At 45.5% G+C, this 17024-nt stretch overlaps 2 protein-coding genes across 2 annotated transcripts in view; both read right to left on the reverse strand.

Moving 5' to 3' along the window:
• LOC116830502 (uncharacterized) overlaps nt 1-15004 on the reverse strand; it is a 373443-nt gene extending 358439 nt beyond the window's left edge. Inside the window, 3 exon segments of the mRNA XM_075065002.1 lie at nt 2828-3326; nt 3328-4855; nt 14911-15004. Of these exon segments, the coding sequence (XP_074921103.1) occupies nt 3224-3326; nt 3328-4855; nt 14911-14944 (1665 nt within the window). The 5' untranslated portion in view covers nt 14945-15004 and the 3' untranslated portion in view covers nt 2828-3223.
• The window catches only part of LOC142046740 (uncharacterized), a 437635-nt gene that overhangs the window by 360169 nt on the left and 60442 nt on the right, over nt 1-17024 (reverse strand). The window lies entirely within an intron of this gene.

The following is a 17024-nucleotide window of genomic DNA, read 5'->3' on the forward strand; positions in this document are numbered from 1 at the left end:
CAGTAGAGGTGTCACTGCTATCTATGGTTCCTGAATAAATATAATACAATCAGTGTATTTGGTGTGGCAAGTTTGAAAGAACTGAGATGGGAGTTGCTTGTGAGTAACTGTGACCCTTTTGCCAATTGGCACCAAAAAGCTTTTGTCACACATGCACTGAGCTACAGTCACACCCTGATATAATTGAAAGGACAGAACCTCTCCTATTAAAAACAAAAAAACAGAGAAATGAACAATAAGATACTAAAATGACAATGGTTGGAACTTTCCATTATTTTCAGTCTTTGGATTGATGGATACTGAGAGCTCTATCTACAGCTGAGAAACCAGGCAATCGGACAGCTGGCTCAGCCCTCCATACTAGGAGCTCTCTCACATACAGGGAGAATGGTTAGTCATACGGGAGATGACCTAACAAAAAACAAAGCTTTCAGGTTTTCAAAATGATTCAGATCACACAATGATTTCACCTATAATTTCATTTTCACTAGTAACACTAATAAATTCAAAGATCACAAATTCTTGTCAGATATGTTAGCTCTCTTTTAATTCCCATTGCCAACAACTGAAACTTGGCCCAAGTTGTGGTTTGGCCCAATGTAGGTCCCAACCACTTCTCTGAGTTCATATATCTCAGGATCTTCTGCCATGTGTGTTAGTGGAAGGGTTCTCCTATATGGGAATATTTGCATAAGGGGGAAAAACACCCCTCTTCTATGTGCAGACTTTTTAATCTTTCAAGGTAGAAGGTGGTAGAGGAGAAGTGATGTAAATGCATAAAACAAGAGAAAACTGGTCTGGGATACACTAAAGACATGTATCGGTATAACTACATTGCTCAGGGGTGTGAAAAATCCATACAGCTGAGCAACATAGTTACACAGTCCTAACATCTTGTGTAGATAGCGCTACATCAGCAAAAGAGCTTCTCCTGCCAACATCATCACCGCTGCTTACTTGGGCTGGACTAATCAAGTCCAACAGGAGAGATCTCTCCCATTGGCTGAGAGCGTCTGTAATAGCAGTGCTACAGCAGCACAGCTACATTGGTGCAGCTGTGCCAACATCAGCTTTATTGTGTAGCCACAGCGTCAGAGAAAAAACCACAGAATCAGGACTCAACACATGAGTATCCTTACGTCTGAAACTGGAGCCTGACACATCCGTTGCCTCATTGGTTACCATCATTTCTACAGCCTGAAAGTCCTTGTTACCCAAACTGGCTGCCTGATTGGGATACACTGGGAAGGACTGTCCTATGAAGCACTTTCTCTCTGAATCCAAACAGTAAAGATGTTTGTTCTCTATCTGACCCTGGCATCCTTTGGAACTGTCATCAGTGACACTGAACTAGTAAGTGGAGGTGTACAAACAATTTTCCTTGGGTCATTGGTCACCATATCTTCCTTTATTGGCGTGGAAATGAAGAACTGAGTGAATTCTCTTTGAACCCCAGTTCTTTACAAATCCTTGGCCTTGGTTAGGGTAAATTTACACTTCTCTGAAGTAGAATCTTTTACAAAACCACTCCAAATCTCAGCCGTGTTAGTGAGGAATGGCTTCCTGAAACATGCCCAGCTTTTCTTTAATTTGGTGACACAGGTCTAGGCAAGGAACTGGATATAGGGCTAGATTAGAATCTGTTAGTTACCAGAACTGGAGTTTCTATTAGAAAATAGCTATTTTTCTGCAACTATTAAGACTTACAACACTGATTTCATTTTAGACACATTTTTAGCACCTACACAGGATAAATTCAACTAAACCCCCACTTCTATTTCCTCAACATCTGTGTCATGAATGGCAGCATCTCCCACGATATAGGGTAAGTTAGGAAAAATCTTCTGTAGGGCCTGGGATACACATGCTTTAGGAACCAAATACATCGGCATTTTGCCTATTTCAAAATCACCTAATGTGGAATTCTCTCCCCAGATCATCAGAGGCAATATTGTCTTCAACAATTGAGCTACACGTGATCATATGCACTTCCTCCAATTAGCTGGGGTTCTGCTGCTGTTCACCTTTTCTGAGTGGAGATTTTAAATCACTGCTGTTTCTTTGTTAGCATGTGCAGTAAATTGGAGAGTTCTTTCCCGTTGACAGAACTGCACTTGAACTTTCCCCATGACATCAACGAGGAATGGGGGAAAAGCAAAACTGAAGTGAGAAATGATGAGTTTAGTAAATGGTCATTTGTCTTAAATTTTCCAATAAATCTCAGCTACATCCTATCAAACTGAACTAATATCCAATTGGGTGATGAAACGGCCTTCAGGAGAGATAGTATACATGACAATGAAAGTGTCAAGTCAAATTCCAGAGCAGGTTACATCTGATTATTCAGAATCGGGACAAGAGATTCTCCCATCACATTCTCCTCTGATTCATTCAAACACACTTCACTCACCGCTGTCTCAATAGTCAGTTATTTACAACATTTTTACTATCCTAGCATCCAAATAATGAGAGGGGACGGACCAGCCACCTTGCCAGAACTGGCGTTACCAACAGATAGAATCTGTGATTTTAACTCCAAATGATAACACTGTGTTTGGGATCCATTTGAATTCCCCTTCCAGGTCTTTGACATTTATCTCCAGTCACAATGACTCTGAATTAGGGTTAAAGAAGTGAAAACATCATCTCCAAGCACAGACATCTGAGAACTGTTCCTCAAAGGACACTTTGAGAAGTGGATGGGTAGAAAGTGATGAAGATAAACTCTGCATGGCTCAGAAAAAAGGTATCAGTTCTGTAGTGATGGGGAAGGAGGTAATTTCTGAGTCACCCCATCCCCTTTCAGTGTCACAGAGACTGGAATGACCCCTTTCCCCCTGTCCCTCTTCATTTAAATATAATTTGAAAAGTTCCCAATATAACTGCTCTTCAGCACAACCCAGAGCAAGGTGAGATCAACTGGAAATGATACAATCTGTATCATCGTTGACTTTAACAATAACTTTGCAATAGGAGGAATGGTATAAATGTGATGCTCCCTCGTTCCGGATAGGAAGGGCACACTCGAATTACTCATGGGACAATGGAGTTGATAGAAAGGACAAATGGATCAACTTCAAAACAGGGTGAATGTCAAAAGGCAAAAATGGGCCATTCATCTGGACAAGCTGAGGGATAACAGTGCTGCAAACAGTTCAAACAGCTTTAAAAGTTACTATGTGGGAATCAGGAAAAGTATTAAAGAAAAAGAAGTATGGGTAGCCTAGAGGTTTTTATGGTGTTGATCTCCCTTGCAGATTCTCTGACAGCTAACATGGGCTGAGTGCCAACAGAAGGTTTTCCCACAATCACTGCATTCATAGGGCCTCTCCTGTGTGGATTCTCTGATGTTCAGAAAGGGTTATGCTGGTAGTGAAGCTTTCCCCACACTCACCGCATTTATAGGTCCTCTCGCCTGTGTGGTTACTCTGATGTTGAAAAAGGGCTGAGTTGGTAGTGAAGCGTTTCCCACACTCACTGCATTCATAGGGCCTCTCTCCAGTGTGGATTCTCTGATGCCTAATAAGGTATGAACTGTGTATAAAGGTTTTCCCACACTCACTGCATTCATAGGGCCTTTCCCCTGTGTGGATTCTCTGATGCCTAATAAGGGTTGATCTGTGATTGAAGGTTTTCCCACACTCTCTGCATTTATAGGGTCTCACACCAGTGTGAATTTTCTGATGATCAGAAAGTACTGAGCTGGTAGCGAAGCTTTTCCCACACTCAATGCATTTATAGGGCCTCTCACCTGTGTGGATTCTCTGATGTTGAAAAAGGTATGAGCTGCGACTGAAGGTTTTCCCACACTCACTGCATTCATAGGGCTTCTCCACTGTGTGGATTCTCTGATGTTCAGAAAGGGCTGAGCTGATAGTGAAGCTTTTCCCACACTCATGGCATTCATAGGGCCTCTCCCCTGTGTGGATTCTCAGATGTTCAGAAAGAGCTGAGCTGGTAGTGAAGCTTTTCCCACACTCACGGCATTCGTAAGGCCTCTCTCCTGTGTGGATTTTCTGATGCCTACTAAGGTGTGAACTGCGACTGAAGGTTTGCCCACACTCACAACATTCATAGGGCCTCTCCCCTGTGTGGATGCTTTGATGGAGAAAAAGTCCTGATCTGTGAGTAAAGTTTTTCCCACACTCACTGCATACATAGGCCCTCTCCCCTGTGTGGATTCTCTGATGTTCAGAAAGGGCTGAGCTGGTAGTGAAGCTTTTCCCACACTCACGGCACTCATAGGGCCTCTCTCCTGTGTGGATTGTCTGATGCCTAGTAAGGTGCGAGCTGCGTGTGAAGGTTTTCCAGCATTCAGTGCATTCATAGGGCCTCTCCCCTGTGTGGATTCTCTGATGTTCAGAAAGGGCTGAGCTGGTAGTGAAGCTTTTCCCACACACACTGCATTTATAAGGTCTCTCCCCTGTGTGGATTCTCTGATGGGTAATAAGGTGTGATCTGTGAGTAAAGTTTTTCCCACACTCACTGCATTCATAAGGCCTCTCTCTTGTGTGGATTCTCTGACGCTTTATAAGGGCTGAGCAGTCACATACGTTTTTTCCACACTCAGTGCATGTATTTTTTCTCTTTCCCATGAGGATTTCCTGCTGGGTTGCGGTTTGCTTGAGGTCCTTCTGAGTTCCCCAACAGGAAATACATTTACTCACTTTCTCCCCTGGCTGGTTTCCTTGCTCTCTTTCTGATCTGTGCTGAATCTCACACGAATGTCCCTGCTCATGACTCCTGGACACATTCCTTTCTAATCTTTGCGATAATTCTCTGTGTTTATCCACTTGCTCAACATTTTCCGGCTGAGAATTCTGCTCCTCTTTCTCACATACCATTGCGTCACCTGCTGTGATAGAGACAGAAAGCTCAACCAGGGATGGAAAGGGGAAGGCCAAACCAAAACAATTGCTGGAGAGAGGTCAAATAAAATATCAGGAACTGAACTCCCCCAAATTCTGCCCTCAAATGCAGAAATGCAGTAGTAGGATCTTATGTTTTATCTGATTTAGAATGAAGGATAAATAATAATAATGTAGCATGTATTAAATGTGTTAGTGTATGATCTGATCATATCCTGCCAGCCACCCTTTCTGAGTAACAGAAAGATTTCAAGGAAGTAACAGACCTCTGAGGGTCACCAATTTGTTGTAGATTTAGCTTTTAAAATAAGTAAAAGAATGCCATGATTATTTTCTTATGCATTGCAATTTGATGTTCCTGTTCAAAATGTTGTGTGTAAATTAAGTCTGTATTGTGTGTGAATGAGGAATGTGTGTTTTAAGAGATAAGCGTGAAGGCCATCGCTGAACCAGATGTACGAGGGAGGAACCGGACACAGATGCAAGGGCACCAGGAGGCTGCAACACGCTCCTAATGAAATGTCAGAAGAGGGCAGATTTAAGACTCTAAAGATGAGACAGGCACCTATCAGTGGGGACAAGATAGCTGTGAACAAAACCAGCCTGGGATAACTCTCTGAGGAACTTGATGAAAGAACAAGATGAAGGATGAGGACAATTTAAGAAAATAAGCACTCGTCAAACAATTGATTACAATACGACGGTGCAAAACTCATTGGTCTCAATTAAGGAAAATCAGTATATAAACAAGATGCTTTGCCATGAAACTCTGGGTTCGACCTGCCAAGACTTGCCCGGAGCATCGTGTCATGACCACGGAACGGAACCTGGCTCCTCCCTACCCGTCATCAACTTTGCTGGCCGCTAGACTGATCCAGACTCTGGAGTGGCAACTATAACATACACTGATGAGACAGTGTGTTTGTGTGTAGTGTGACTAAATGTAAATACTAATTGTTGTATCTTCAATAAATGCAGCATATTGACTCTTCCCCTGAAAAAGATCTCATATGCTTCTTATAAGCATAACATTTTTGGTGGAAAATTGCAAAAGGGTGAAGACATGCACTGTGATTGTTGAACATACTGCTTAAATATTGCTAAAAGGTATACCATACATATAAAATAATCAATCACACAGGTGTGCACAGCCTCAGTCGTAGAAGATCCAGGCAATAAGGGGAGGATTAGAGTCCTAGCTCTGACCCGTCTGTGGGGGAAAATTATACAGATAAGAGATATACAAACTGTCTAGGTATATACACCCCCAGCAGGGGCAGCGAGTCCTATGGGTCCATGGTGCCTGGGCACCAGGAATATTCCTGGCCCAGGGCCCAGCTCCAGCAATGTTTGGGGCTGGGTCTCTCCCTTGGCCCCACCTTCTGCCAGTGGGTCCCCCCAGTGCATCCTTTGGGCCATTTAAAACAGCCCGGGGCCCTCACTCACCGCTGGCAGTGCAGTGGAGCTGAGCAGCTTCCTCCATGTTCGTGCCACGTGTCTGTTGGCTCTTCCCTGCTTCCCCTGGGCGGGGGGCTGTGTCCTGACCCAAGTGCCCCTGCAGCCAATGGGAAGCTGTGGGGGCAGTGCCTGGGGGTGGCAGCACATGGAGACTCCTGGCCTGCCCTGCCTAGGAGCCCCAGGTAACTGCTGCACCCCTCCCCCAAGAGCTTGTACCCTCCCTTTGTCCCTCAAACTTCCTCTCAGAGCCTGCACTCCCTCCCTCCACCCTTCTCCCACCCCCAGCCTGCACCCAAATTCAGTCCCAGCACCTGCACCCCTTATCCCCTCCTGCACCCCCAGCCCCTGTCCCAGCTTGGAGCCTCCACACAGAACCCAAACTCCATCACAGAGCCTGCACCCCCACCCCATTCCCACACATCTCCCCTTGCCCCCAAACGCCCTCCCAGAGCCTGCACCCCTCACTCCCTCCTGCACTCCCACCTCTTACCCAAGCCCAGAGCCTACACCTAAACTGCATTCCAGAACCTGCACCCCCTCCCTATGCATTCCCTCCTGTCCACAAACTCCCCCCCAGATCCTGCACCCCTCTTCTGCACCCCTTGCCCTAGCCTGGAGCCTGTACCCAGTATCCAAACTTCAACCCAGAGCCTGCACACCAACCCCCTTCCCACACATCTTCTCCTGCACCCAAACTCCCTCTAGATCCTGCACCCCTCACCCCCTCCTGCACCAAGCACCCAAATTCCATCCCAGAGCCTGCACCGTAGACCCCCTCCCCCACCCTATCCCTTCCAAAGCCCAACCTGTCTCCTGTCCTGCACCCTAATCCCCTGCCTGAGCCCAGGACCTCCTCCCATCACCCAAATTCCCTCATTGACAGGTGGGGGGGTGGAGTTTGGGGGGGAAGAGTTGAGGAGCAGGTTCTGAGGACCACCAAAATATGTACAAAACTGCCACACCTGACCCCCAAGTCCTAGAAGTGCCGGGCCATAAGGGGGAGGGTTAGAGTCCTCGCTCCTACCCATCTGTCAAGAGAAAATTGCATAGATGAATATACCCTCGGTTGTAGCAGGATCGAGCCCAAAGGTAGGGGGCTTAGCGTTTTCCCATCCTACTCTGTCAGGCAGAATTCTTTTTAGTAGATAGAGACTTTTCCGTTTTATAAGTCCCAGCATGCGCATGGGCATGGAAAAGTTATAAAGGTAAAATAAATTAATAAAAAAAACATGTTCAGGCAGATTTTCTATGTGAGACCCAACTCTGAAGGATATAGGAGTGTGGGCAAATAGTGGTAGCACCTGTGTAAGAAATGTTTAAAAAGGAAGCAATCCAAAGACAATACTTTGTTCAAGAGATTACTCCTTTTAAAGAGCTTGTGCTTTGTGCAGTGGGGCGGCTGCCCCACTCCATGAGAGAAAGGGCTGGAACAGCCAGAGAGGCTGTGCAGACCAGCAGCCAATCTGCAAAGGCCTGTGGAGAGCCAGTCAGGGCTAAGGAAGAGGCAGCCAATAAGGGCCAAGCTGGACCCTATATAAAGACTGCCTAAGAAGGAGAAGAGAGAATCTCTCTGACTAGCAAGGGAGAAGGACTGGCTCCTGAGGTAGGGAGGTAAGCCCCTTGGACAGAGCAGTGCTGAGCTGGCTTGGAGGAGCAGATGAGAGCCCTGGCCCATTACCTGCGAGGCTGTGGTCCCTGACTAGAAGGGCCAAGAAGGTGCAAGCGGCCAAAAGGGAAATGGCCCAGGGAAAATAGTTGAAGGAGGGCAGAGAAGCTGCAGCTAGAGGGTCCCTGGGTCAGGACCCAGATTAGCAGGTGAGCCTGGGTCCCCCCCTTCCACTACACCTGGCTGCAGCGAAGTGTGGCAGAGACAGACTGCAACAGGCCTGAGGGGAGGGGCTAGACTTTGGGGTTGTGGTTGGCCACCAAGGCAGGTGCAAGCCGAAGGACTGTTGTTATCTCCCCCTCTGGAAGGGGATGAAAATGGAGTAGTAGGCACTGCCAGAGGGCAGTGTTCTGAAGCGGATGCCACTGAGCAGGGAGCAACGCAAGTCCGAAACCAGCAGAGCAGACAATGGGTGAGACACCAGGTACAGAGGGAACCTCATGGCTGGCGAGAGCTAATTCCCAGACTGACCAGCAGGAGGCGTTGTGGTGGTGAGTCTTGACGCTGCTACACTCTGTTAAACTAAACTCTAAAGGATATAAGAGTTTGGGCAGTGTAGTATTTTTTTGTGAATGGTATTGTGGTGATTTCACAATTGTAAAAGAAATCTTTAAGGAAAGAGACCAGGAGGGGTGGTCCTTGCTAAATTGCTAATGAAACAAAGCCTGTGTCCATGAAAACAGATGGTTCAGCGAGAAAAGCAGGGTTGGGCCCTGACAAGCAGGTAGGCAACAAATAAAAAAATTGGAAAGCAGGTTGGAAGCCCTGAGGGCAGAGTGGCAAAAGCAAAAAAAGTAAGTATAGGCCATGAGGAATTCAGATCCCCGGAACAATACTTGGAATGGTGAAATCTGAGTCGATGAAGGTATCATTTGGGGAGCGAGTGATTTAAAAGAGTGAGAAGTTCCTCTGCAGAGGCTGGAGGGAATTAAGCAGCTGAATGTTGTAAAAACTTAAAAAAAGAAAAGTTATAGAAAGAGTTCTTGGTTTCTCTGCAGCCATTCTGAAGGAAAACTGGGCCCTTTTCCAAAGGAATGTCTGTAAATAAGCCAGGCAAAGAGACAATCTGACTAAATTGTTCATAGTCAAATGACTTCAAATTTGCTAAAAGAATACAAGGGGTTTCTATTGGAACTTAACTGCCCACAAATGTAGTCTATGTACAGCTGTGTAAAAATTAAAAGCAGTGTAAGGAAGGTTAAGAAAAAGTGTGTATAAATATGTTGTGTAACTATGTGGAGTGTTTAGAACCTAAAGCAACACTTGTATTTGTAAAATTCTTCTTTTGCAGGTTTAAGATGAATTTGTTTGGTTTTTAAATAAATACCACTAAAATCCATTTGAATCTTTCATTCAAAGCAGCAAAACAGAGAAACACTTTTTGCCAGATACAGGTAACAAGTGTTGGTGGTTTTGGTATTTAGAGTTTAACCCTTAAGGTACCTTAATGCTTTATAAGGTCAATATCTTTTTAAAAGACCAAAGTCATGGCTGCAGCAAGGCAGTTAAAACCAGGAGAATGAGGGGAAAAAAATCTGGATTTTTTTTTTGTAAAAAATATACAGCACCCCACACTGAGCCTTAGGGTGACTCTGTGTAATCAACCTATCGCTTTGCTAAGAGTACATAAACTTTGAGCATAAAGAAAGTTACACCTTATGTAAGAATTAATACAGCTAATGTTCTACAAATTAAACTATGGAAGGAATGTGCATTTTCCCCAGAATATGTGCAGTGTATATTGTAGAAGGGATAAAAAATGCAAAAACATACCATACTACTTAATTAAAATCTACTAGGGCTCCAGAGGGAGCCACAGTAAGGTGCGTGTATCTTTTTCAGATCACTGTTTTAGAAGAAGGAGTTAAAAGGGACACAATCAGCTTCCACCAGAATTTTGATTTTTCACTTTTAAGACAGTCTCTAAGCTGCTAATGACTTTAAATCCAAAAGCAAACCAAAAAGTGTCTGTTAATATATTACCTAACTGGTAAAGGAAGAAAAGTGCCCCTAAATTGCAGCACAAGGAAGTCAAACCAAAGGACAAGATGGGAGACAAGTAGCTCAGAGGAAGGTAAGGGCACTCGTGGAAATGCCAGGTCCTACTAACACCCATTCTTTAAGAATTCTGCTAGGAGAAGTCAATTTTCTTAGACCACATCTATAAATATGCTAAAATAACTCACCCATTTTTTTAAAAAAAGACAAAATTGGCATGAGGGAAAAGAACAGGACTCCACTTAAACTCTGCTAAAACCGAAGGCTCTCACAGATCCAGCCCTGCATTTCCATGATGAATCACAGCTTTTTGCTAAAAAAAGCAAATTAATGTTTGGTAGCTAATAACATGGCTTTGGCTGCCACACTATCACAAAATATTAAAAAAGGGAACCTTAAAATGAAGAAAAGAGGTTACTCACTAGAATCAAAATGGATAAGCCCTTACGCCATGGTGGATCGCCTTAGCCCATTGGTATACTGCATTTAAAAAATAAAAATGGGTACGTGTTTTACCAATTAAACTGTTTACATAAATGTCTGAATTATTTGCAAAAGTGGACATCCCAGAACCTAAGCACGAGGTGCTGCTTCACCCCCACAATTTTAATTCTCAAAAAATGAGACTCCAGTGTAAGGTCTGGCTTTACCTGCTTCTGGGAACTTTTAGTGCCCAGATAATTAAAGCAGTTTAAAAAAAATGCAGCCCTCCTTTATAAGCCAATGGTTGGCAGGGAGTGAATTATTCCTAAACGAATCAGCCTGATATTAGCTCCCCAGAGGCAACAGCAAGGAAAGTAACCAATGCCTGGGTGAGGTGTCAACCCAGCAACAGCCATTGTCCAGCAGGGGAGCTACAATGCAAAGACTCACCTGCATGAGGCCACACTAGGAGAATTGCCCAACCTTGCTTGGAGAGACTCAGAAATGCTCACCTGACTCTGGAGCAGAACAGAGTGTGGGGGGCAAATCCACAAAGGAAGAAAGGACATGAGAAAAGGGAGAGACATGAGCCACTTTTCTATCTTCCCCCCTACATCTACAGACATCACCAACCATCAGGTGACTGAAGCACTGATCAAAGGGGAGAGCCTGTAACCAGCCAGCCTGTGGTGAGAAGTATCAAAGTTTGTAAGGACACTGAAAGTGTTAAGATGCATTTAGAATGCATTTTGCTTTTATTTCATTTGACCAAATCTGATTTGTTATGCTTGGACTTATAATCACCTAATCTCTCTTTATAGCTAATAAATCTGTTTGTTTGTTCTACCTGAAGCAGTATGTCTGGTTTGAAGTATGTCAGAGCTCCCCTTGGGATAACAAGCCTGGTACATATGAATTTTTGTCAAACTGACAAATTTACATAATCTTGCAGTGTCCAGTAATGCTCACTGGATGATGCAAGATGGTGGTTCCTAGGGTTGTCTAGCTAATATCTCTGGTCCCAGTGCATGTCAGCTTTTCCCAGCTACTGGCAAGCGAATGACAAGAGTCTGTGTGTGAACACTCCAGAAGTGGGGGTTTTCACAGCAGAGCAGAGCAAGGCTGGCTCCCAAAGCCAAGGATTGGGGAGGCAGTGCAGATCACCAGTCCAGATAACACCAGAGGGGAATGTCACACCAGTGTGTTGGATTAAAGTCTGTGGGGAAATTCCATTTGGGATAACAAGGCTGATGCATGTCATTTTCCACTGATGAAATCAAAAATGTAATATGCCCTTGCAGTGGTCAATAGCATGCTGGACAGTGCAAGATGCAAACGACAATTTGTGTTATCCTGTGTGTAATTCATGAATGGTTGACTAGCAGCACTCAATACTGTGTAGCTGGAAGAGAGTTACATGCTGGAGACTGTATTTACTGGCCAAGAGGGGCTGTTCTCACAATAAAACAATGGAAAATGCATCCCTAGGTTGAAGAACTGATTGGACACAGCTGTTCAACAGTCCAGATTCTACTCTGGGTAATGCCACAGACACTCATTATGACAGAACCTCTTACAACACAGAGAAGGTAAATCCATGTCCCCAAAATCAAAGACTCCAGACAGAAGGCAAGTCTCCCTGGCACTGCTTCTTGCTGACAGAGATCCAGAGACAATGAGTCCTGGGGAAGCTGGGAATAAGAAGCTTGGGCTGGTTTGGTTCAGTGGAGTAAGGGAACAGGAAGGGCAGGGATATTACTGAATGCAGGATCTCAGCAGTGCTAGATGTCAGGATAGCACATATTGCAGCCCATTGGAAAACATAATCCCAACTATACATATAAAATAAGGTCTTAATTACCCGTTTCCACTCAAGAGACGGATCTTGGAGTCACTGTGGATAGTTCTTTGAAAACATCCACTTAATGTGCAGCGGCAGTCAAAAAAGCAAACAATGTTGAGAATCATTAAGAAGGAGATAAACAACAGAGAATATCATATTGCCTCTATATAAATCCATGGTACACCCGCATCTTGACTATGGAGTGCAGATGTTGTCACCCCATCTCAAAAAAAGATATATTTAAATTGGAAAAGGTTCAGAAAAGGGCAACCGAAATGATTAGGGGTATGGAACAGATTCCCTATGTGAAGAGATTAAAAAGACTGGGTCTTTTCAGCTTGGAAAAGAGACGAAGAAGAGACGATACGAGAGAAGTCTGTAAAATTAAGACTGCTGTGGAGAAAGGAAATTTTTATTTCCTACTCCTCCTAACACAAGAACTGGGAGTCACCCAATGAAAGTACTAGGCTGCAGACGTAAAACAACCCAAAGGAAGTATTTCTTCACACAACAGTCAATCTGTGGAACTCTTTGCCAAAGGAAGTTGTGAAGGCCAAGACTATAACAGGGTTCAGAAAAAGAACATGATAAATTCCTGGAGAATAGGTCCATGAATAGCCATTTGCCAGGATGGGCAGGGATGATGTCCCTAGCTACTGATTGCCAGAACCTGGGAATGGACGACAGGTGATGGATCACTTATGGATTGCCTGTTCTGTTCATTCCCTCTGGGACACCTGGCTTTGGCCACTATCAGAAGACAGGATACTGGGCTAGATGGACCTTTGATCTGACCCAGTGTGGCTGAATTTACGTACTAGGGAATCCAGTGAGTCCAGTGTAACAGGAGGGAGTATGAAAATCCCTGAGTGAGGAGAATACTGGGAAATTAGTCTATTGCTCCTAAATTATAGCTTCTAATTAGTCTGGAAAGGCAGAATGTGAAAAATAAGGATCAGGTCCTGTGACTTAAAGAATAGGTCTAAAGAGCCAGAAGAGACGAGAGCTTGTAGCTAGTACACATGGTGATGGAGGAGCAAGACTCCCCATGTCTCAGGAAGGTTCACTACCAACCAAGGCCATTTTCGCATGCTGGGGTGCAATCCAGAGCAGTGAGGAGTTGTGTTATCTGTGATCCTGGGTGAGATTCAACATTCTGCTGCTGGAGCTCCCCTGTCTGGATACCCCCAGCCAGCATTCAAGGACGCCCCAAATGTCTGTGTGACAGGTAACCCTGGACCAGCAGCTCTGCCTCCAGCAGCCTGCTTGTTACACCCCAAGCACATTCTGGTTTGGGTGAAGAAGGCTCAGGGTTTAAGGGAAGGCTGGGAGGTAGGAGCCTTCTGTTGGTTGTGCTGAACCTAACCCCCCGTTTTTTCAGCAAACAGGAGATATTTGACACTGCGATACTGCTTCTGTGCTCTGTTTCCAAACTGTTCTGTAGGAGGAGAGGGTAGAGTGGTATTATGTGTGTCAGTGGCATGACGGGGTGATGCAGAAACAGGGCAGAGTAGAGGTGGCATTGTGAGACTGGCATGAACCTTATCTCTTCATTTTCCCCCTTTTTTATGTTCTTGACAAGAACTGGGACCGTATAGATCATTGTTGCAGCCAAGGTCCTGTAGTGGCACCAAATCTTATATAAAGGGGGACAAAAAAGGTGTCTAAGACCAGGTTATGGTTATAACATGCATACAGACAGCATAATATCATTTTTGTATTTGAAGTTATGAATATTGGCTCTATACTGTCCATATCTCAAACTTATGCTACGCTTTTGGATGACATCCCAGACAAGCTGGTATCAGCTCTGCCTAGCCTGCTTGTTGGCCCATTAAGGACCATCAGTTATACAACTGACCCATTGAGACAAGGTAGATACGCCTTGTAACTCAGCAAAGTATGCAGGGACTTGCCCATGTGACTTCATTTAGCTGTAATTTTCCACAGTAAGGACAAAGAGGTCTCCTTACACCTGGAAGAGACTATAAAGTGCAGCTGCCTCACCTCCATCTTGTCTTCAATCCTGCTTCATACCCCTGGAGGGACTTTGCTACAAACTGAAGCTCTATACAAAGGACTGAATGAACCATCCCAGCTGTAGATGTCATCCAGAGACTTAAAATAAACTGCAGGTTCAAATCATCACTGCTACAAGCCTGAACCAAGAACTTTGCCATTACTGTATGTAACTGATTCCATTTAACCAATTCTAGCTCTCATCTCTATCTTTTCTTTTTATATGAATAAACCTTTAGATTCTAAAGGATTGGCAACAGCATGACTTGTGGGTAAGATCTGATGTGTATATTGATCTGGGTCTGAGGCTTAGTCCTCTGGGATCAGGAGAATCTTTTTCTGGGGTATTGGTTTTCATAACCCTTTGTCCCCATACTGAGTGGCACTGGCGGTGATACTGGGAAACTGGAGTGTCTAAGGGAATCGCTTGTGTGACCTGTGGTTAGCCAGTGGGATAGAACCAAAGTCTTCCCTGTTTGGCTGGTTCGGTATGCCTTAGAGGTGGAAAAACCCCAGCCTTGGGCTGTAATTGCCCTGCTTGAAGCAATTTGTCCTGAACTGGCACTCTCAGTTGGGCTCCACCAGAACCAGCATTGTTACACTCTTCTACTATCCAAGGGCACAGAAATCCTTACCCAGGGAGGTCACGCTCTCATAGTTCTTCTGCATGACTTGTCTGTAGAGGGCTCCTAAGCAGGGTCCAGGAGAGCCCACTCTTCTACACAGCCACCTTCTCAAAGGTCACTGGCCCCTGAAAGAGCCAAGAGTCCCACACTCAGTATCCAATGCCCCACTATTTGTGGGGGAGAGGAGCCAAATGAAAGTGCTGGGTGGCTCGCAGTCAACAGAGTCCCACCCCCACCCTACTCAGAGCATCCAGGAAACATCAGGGTGAGGGGATGAAGAAAGAGCCCCTTGTCTCCTCCAGCAGATGCATCACACCTCCACTAGCCACCGACTCACACAGGAGTTGGAGCTGCTAGCAGGGACCAGGGAGAGTTCCTTGGTAGGAAAGCTTCCCTAAGCCTGTCTGGGTGAGAAGGGCAGTGGTGGAGGTTTCAGAACAGGCTTCAGTTAATGTCACTTCATGATTCCCTCAGGCCCTTTCCCTGCAGACAGACATCCTAGATTCTGCCGTGCTAGGAAAATACTCAATCTGTTTATTACAATATAGACCCAGCCCCTCCTAAAAGGCTAAGGCCACAGACACATTTTTAATCTCCCTTCTCCCTCCCCACATCCTGTAATAAAGTCTAGTAAAAAGCAGAACCAAAGGAGTCACTTTCGATGATTCTCTTTACTACTGACCCCATGGCAGCCACACCCCAACAGGAGGGATATGGAGTCAGGAACTGGGTTTTCCTCAGTCTGATCCTCATCTTGTCCACAGGAAAGTGACTCCACCAAGGGTGCAGTAATACATCAGTCTGGGCAGATTACAGATCTGGAAATCTCTCTCCAAACTCTTCTCTCCCAAGGCCCCTTTCAGTGTCTCTTTCTCCTTCTATCTCCTTTTCCCTGTCCCCTCTCCCTGCCAATCTGGTAGGAAAGTCTCATTCCTGGGTTGGTTGCTCCCCATAGCTGGATTTGCTCCTGCACTTGCTAATGGCAGGAGAAATGATTGGGGGATGGGAAGGGGGCACAGCTGTTTGTGTAGAGTCATTTTAATGCCAGCCTACAGCATTTTCCCTTGGCTTCTTTCAGTTACCTGAAGTCTGTGGCTCAGAATTTAGTATAAACAGGGCTCAGGTCTGCCCCAGGGCTGGAGAAAGTCATCAAGTGGGTGTGGCAGAGAAGCCGCTTTATTTAAAAGGTCACTTCCCAGCACAGAGCCCAGCTGCTGGGGGAGAAGCAGCTGCTAAGCCTGGTCTCCCAGATCACAATGGAGACCTCAGCATCTGACAGAGGAACCTGAACCCCAACATCCTGAGCAGAGAGGGACAGAGCGTTTGAGCAGCTTCCCTCCTTTAGCTCTCTAGGGAGAGCAGCTAATGAGAGCCCCTCCTCACAGGGAGAACTGTTAATGTCATTTGCCCCAGTGTTCATCTGGAGTCACTCCTCCTCCTTTTTTTTTTTTTTTTTCCCTCATACAGTGACTCTGGATTAACAATGTTCTCAATGAAACCAGATTTCAGAAAGAACGAGTCCAGAACACTGTGGAAGAGACCATAGTGTGGCAGTGCTAACCCCTTTCCCATCTCCCTCACCCCGCAGATCTAGGACAAGGACTAGGGGTGGGGTAATGAATATTCCCTACAGGACCAGAAGTTCCTGCAGTTTTCAAGACTGGAAAAAAGAAAAATGTGCGATTTCACCTCACAGTGTTTGATAAGTGCATAGAAAGTTACCATGGTGAGTGGGCCTGGCTGGGGACTGCCTGGCAGTGCTTGGAGCCAGGATTCTGGCACAAGCTGATCAGAGAGAAGGATCATGGTTAGTAGCAGCCCCCAGACACCCCAATACCCAGAGCCCAGACCCCACAGCCAGGGGCCCCAGACACCCCCATAACCCAAGTCAGGGTCCTGCCAGATATTCCCTGGCACCCAGTCCCCAGAGTCCCTGGCCAGGGACCCCAGATACCCCCAGAGCCCCCACCAGCCACAGTGAGAGCTGGACACTGGTGAAACGGAGAGAAAAAGGGGCACAGAGGGAACAGGGAACTTCTCAGGCATTTGGAGGAAGCGGGGGGGGGGGTCACCCTGGATGTTGCTCGTTGCTCTCTAGAGAGGGAGGGGGCAGCGGCAAATCC

Source organism: Chelonoidis abingdonii, chromosome 4 (genome assembly GCF_003597395.2).
Source record: "Chelonoidis abingdonii isolate Lonesome George chromosome 4, CheloAbing_2.0, whole genome shotgun sequence".
In the NCBI taxonomy this organism is placed as follows: domain Eukaryota; kingdom Metazoa; phylum Chordata; order Testudines; family Testudinidae; genus Chelonoidis; species Chelonoidis abingdonii.